At 35.5% G+C, this 3,289-nt stretch overlaps 1 protein-coding gene across 1 annotated transcript in view; it reads right to left on the bottom strand.

The window, feature by feature from the left end:
- LOC107630531 (probable 26S proteasome regulatory subunit p27) overlaps positions 1,181-3,289 on the bottom strand; it is a 5,962-nt gene continuing 3,853 nt past the window's right edge. The window contains exon 5 of the mRNA XM_016333701.2: positions 1,181-1,467. Coding sequence (XP_016189187.1) covers positions 1,446-1,467 — 22 coding nt within the window. The 3' untranslated portion in view covers positions 1,181-1,445. The remainder of the gene's footprint in view (positions 1,468-3,289) is intronic.

The following is a 3,289-nucleotide window of genomic DNA, read 5'->3' as shown; positions in this document are numbered from 1 at the left end:
TAGTACCCGATTTTCAATTCTAAATGTTTTCCTAAGTTTTTCTACTGTTTTTATTATTATCACGCAGTACGGGATAGATTTAAGCCGGTACTGCCGGCTAACTTACCGGTATGCGTTCTTACGCAATTTTTCATAAAAATTTACATTTTTCAACTCAGAAAAATCTACTGAGTCCAAAAAATCATATTTACATTTTCTAATTAACATTCTAAATTTTTGAACCTATTTCGGGCAATTAAATTATTTTAGTTAAGCAGTTAATTAATTACAGTTCTTACAAACTGTGAAGATCGAAGCTCATGGTTGGTGCGTTCAATCCGCTCGCACTTGCTTCGATCGAGTCTTCCCAAGCCTAGAAGTCCGTTGGTGGAGTCCGTGCCTTCAACGCGAGAGCTACCCCAGTCCATTACCTGGGGCATCGTTTTGATTTCTATGTCGAGCATTTAATGCTCATTATAGATGATTTGAAAGTTGGGAGAAAAGTCCAAACTTTTGCACTCTCGTTTGACGGTTACTATTCTGCATCCCCCCATTTTGTTCTTTATTCTCTCATACTTCTTCCATTTCACTCTCTTTCTTCACCTCTAATTCTCTCATCCTCTCTCATACTTCTTCCATTTCACTCTCTTCAGTCTTCACCTCTAATTCTCTCATCCTCCTCTTTCCTGATTCCCTTATCTGTCCGCTACAAGTCCTACTGCGTTCACTTGGGATTCATCCTTCTTCCTTCTTCAATTTATTGGTAAGTCTCATCCACCTTCATTTTTTTTTTACTATAGATGATCATCATTCTGTTTTTAATTTTGCTGCTGTTACTTCTCTCATCCTCCTCTTTCCTGATTCCCTTATCTGTCCGCTATAAGTCCTACTGCATTCACTTGGGATTCATCCTTCTTCGTTCTTCAATTTATTGGTGAGTCTCATCCACCTTCATTTTTTTTTTACTATAGATGATCATCATTCTGTTTTTAATTTTGCTACGTTGTTTCTGACTGTTCTTGCTTGGGTTAAGCACGTCGTTAAGTAGATCATAGGGGGGTTACCATTAGGCGTCTAATTCTTGATTTTAGGCCTCAAATCAACCATTGATTAGTGTAGAATAGAGGCATTAAAACTTTGTTGCTATAAAATAGTCACTCACATTTTAAGCAATATTCATAACTACATTTCAAATTAAATACCAGGAATTCACCGTCCAACATTTATGTTTTAAATCGCAATGGTTAAACCTTCTGAGACTGGATAATATACTTTTTAGTTGAAAGGAGAATCTTACAAATATAGGCTGTTCGGAATTTAAAGTAAGCTTTACCCAAACACAGAAAATCTTGCCAAGACAAGTGAGTAATCGCAAAAGATAAAAACGACATGAGGCCAATAACAGCATTTGGAAAAAGCCAAATAAAGGAAACAAGCAACCGCCTCCACCATGGGATGATCGCACCCTACAAGATCCGAAAATGGCATCTGCAACCATTCAACAGAAAGCAAGCTTAGCAATAAATATACCACATATCAGCATAATAACTTGGAATATTTATAACATTTTCCCCCTTAGTTATCAGACTAAAGCAGTTAATGAATCAATGAAGGTTTAAATTAGTCAATATGTCACTAGTGTTAACTAAACATTTAATTTGAGGAGTGCCCCAAAGACCATACCCTTCAACTAGTTTATGTGACTTTAGTATCATTAAGATGGTGGCATGAAGTAGCTGGAAACCATATAATAGGAGGGCAGGTAGTGGGAATGGCCGTTATTCTAATAAAGATAGATAATCGTTATGGAATTTATACAGCATACATGAAAATACATTAAAAATATAGTAAAACAAAATAATCTACAATAAAACTTAAATTCATCCACTAATAATCAAGAGACATAATCCACAAACACAACACACAATCAATGAATTTTTTGCCCAAACATCAAGTCAACTGAAACGGCCAATATTGTAAGAACAGGTCTGTGGGCCTGGGGTTTGCATCATAGAAAGGAGGAGGGAGGGAAAATGGAACCACAGATACTAAAGAAGGGAAAACCAAAAGAGAGGAAGGATAAGAGAAAAGAAAAAATAGCAGGTACAGAGGGAGAAGCAAGGAAACAAAGACAGATAAAGGGAAGAGAGTTACTAGTTCCTGGGTTGCTGACAATAGCATCACTGGAAAAGAAAAGCAGTGACAATCAACAGAGGGCGAAAAGGAAGGCAGTAGAGTAGGGATTAAAACCATGATTGAGCAAGATAAGTAGTCTACATTGTCTAATTGAAATGAAAGGCAGTAGAGTAGGGATTAAAACCATGATTGAGCAAGATAAGTAGTCTACATTGTCTAATTGAAATGAAGTTGTCATGAGGATAGCATAGCATCCTTAATACCCCATGATTTCTGCTTAAAAATGGAGTAATTTAAAGTGGGTTACATGTTTCATGAATTCGGTCATGCAGTATGAAGTCATAGTCTTGTGACATGTGAGCATTGGTTGGAGGAAAGTTGAGATTTTAATATGAAATGTTAAGACGGTGATGTTTTTGATTTCGTTGTCGTAATCCACATGGTTACTGCAGATTTATGGCCACCAGAGGTTGCAAGGAGGTTTAGGGTTGTACAAATTTTCAACTTTCAAATATCAATTCCGGGATCATCCATGTGCCTATGATGTTGAAAGTTTGAGGAATTTTGAAAAATATTGAAGTTAAAGAATTAAAGTGAAAATCGAGTAAAGTTGAAGGGTGGCTTTCTTTTGGGCTTTTCTATTTTAAATATGGCTCTATAATTTAAAGTTATTATCTAAACTCCTTAAATTTTAAGAAATATTGTATCCAGATACTTGGAGACAAACATCATTTAAATCCTAATAGTTAACTTCAAATAAAATGCACATGATAATCTCCCTATCCTAAGGTACCGGATTCTAGAAGTCAACAACTTTCAAGATAAAGGATATGCATTCTTCAGTCAACAATTAGCATTTCAGCAACCAATAAAGTATTATGCCATTTTTCTAGCATAACCATGTGCAAGAAGTATTAGTCATACAAGTAGTATTAGTCATGGAAGTATCAACCTCAAACATTGATCATTTTGCATTTTTGCATAATTCTATTTTCAATTAGTACAGAATTATTAATGCAATTTCTAACAAAATGCAATGATAAGGATCTGGATAATGTAACATGCAAGTAAAGATTAATCTTTCCAGAAGCAATCACCATGTAACTTGCATCACTCAACCAGAGACAGAAGAGAAAGAAGGCAATGGAGGGTATGAAAAGGTCAGTTTTTGTTT

The sequence above is a fragment of the Arachis ipaensis genome, chromosome B03, assembly GCF_000816755.2.
Source record: "Arachis ipaensis cultivar K30076 chromosome B03, Araip1.1, whole genome shotgun sequence".
NCBI lineage: Eukaryota > Viridiplantae > Streptophyta > Magnoliopsida > Fabales > Fabaceae > Arachis > Arachis ipaensis.
Note: the sequence above shows the minus strand (reverse complement) of the source record. Positions and strands in the feature narration are given on the sequence as shown.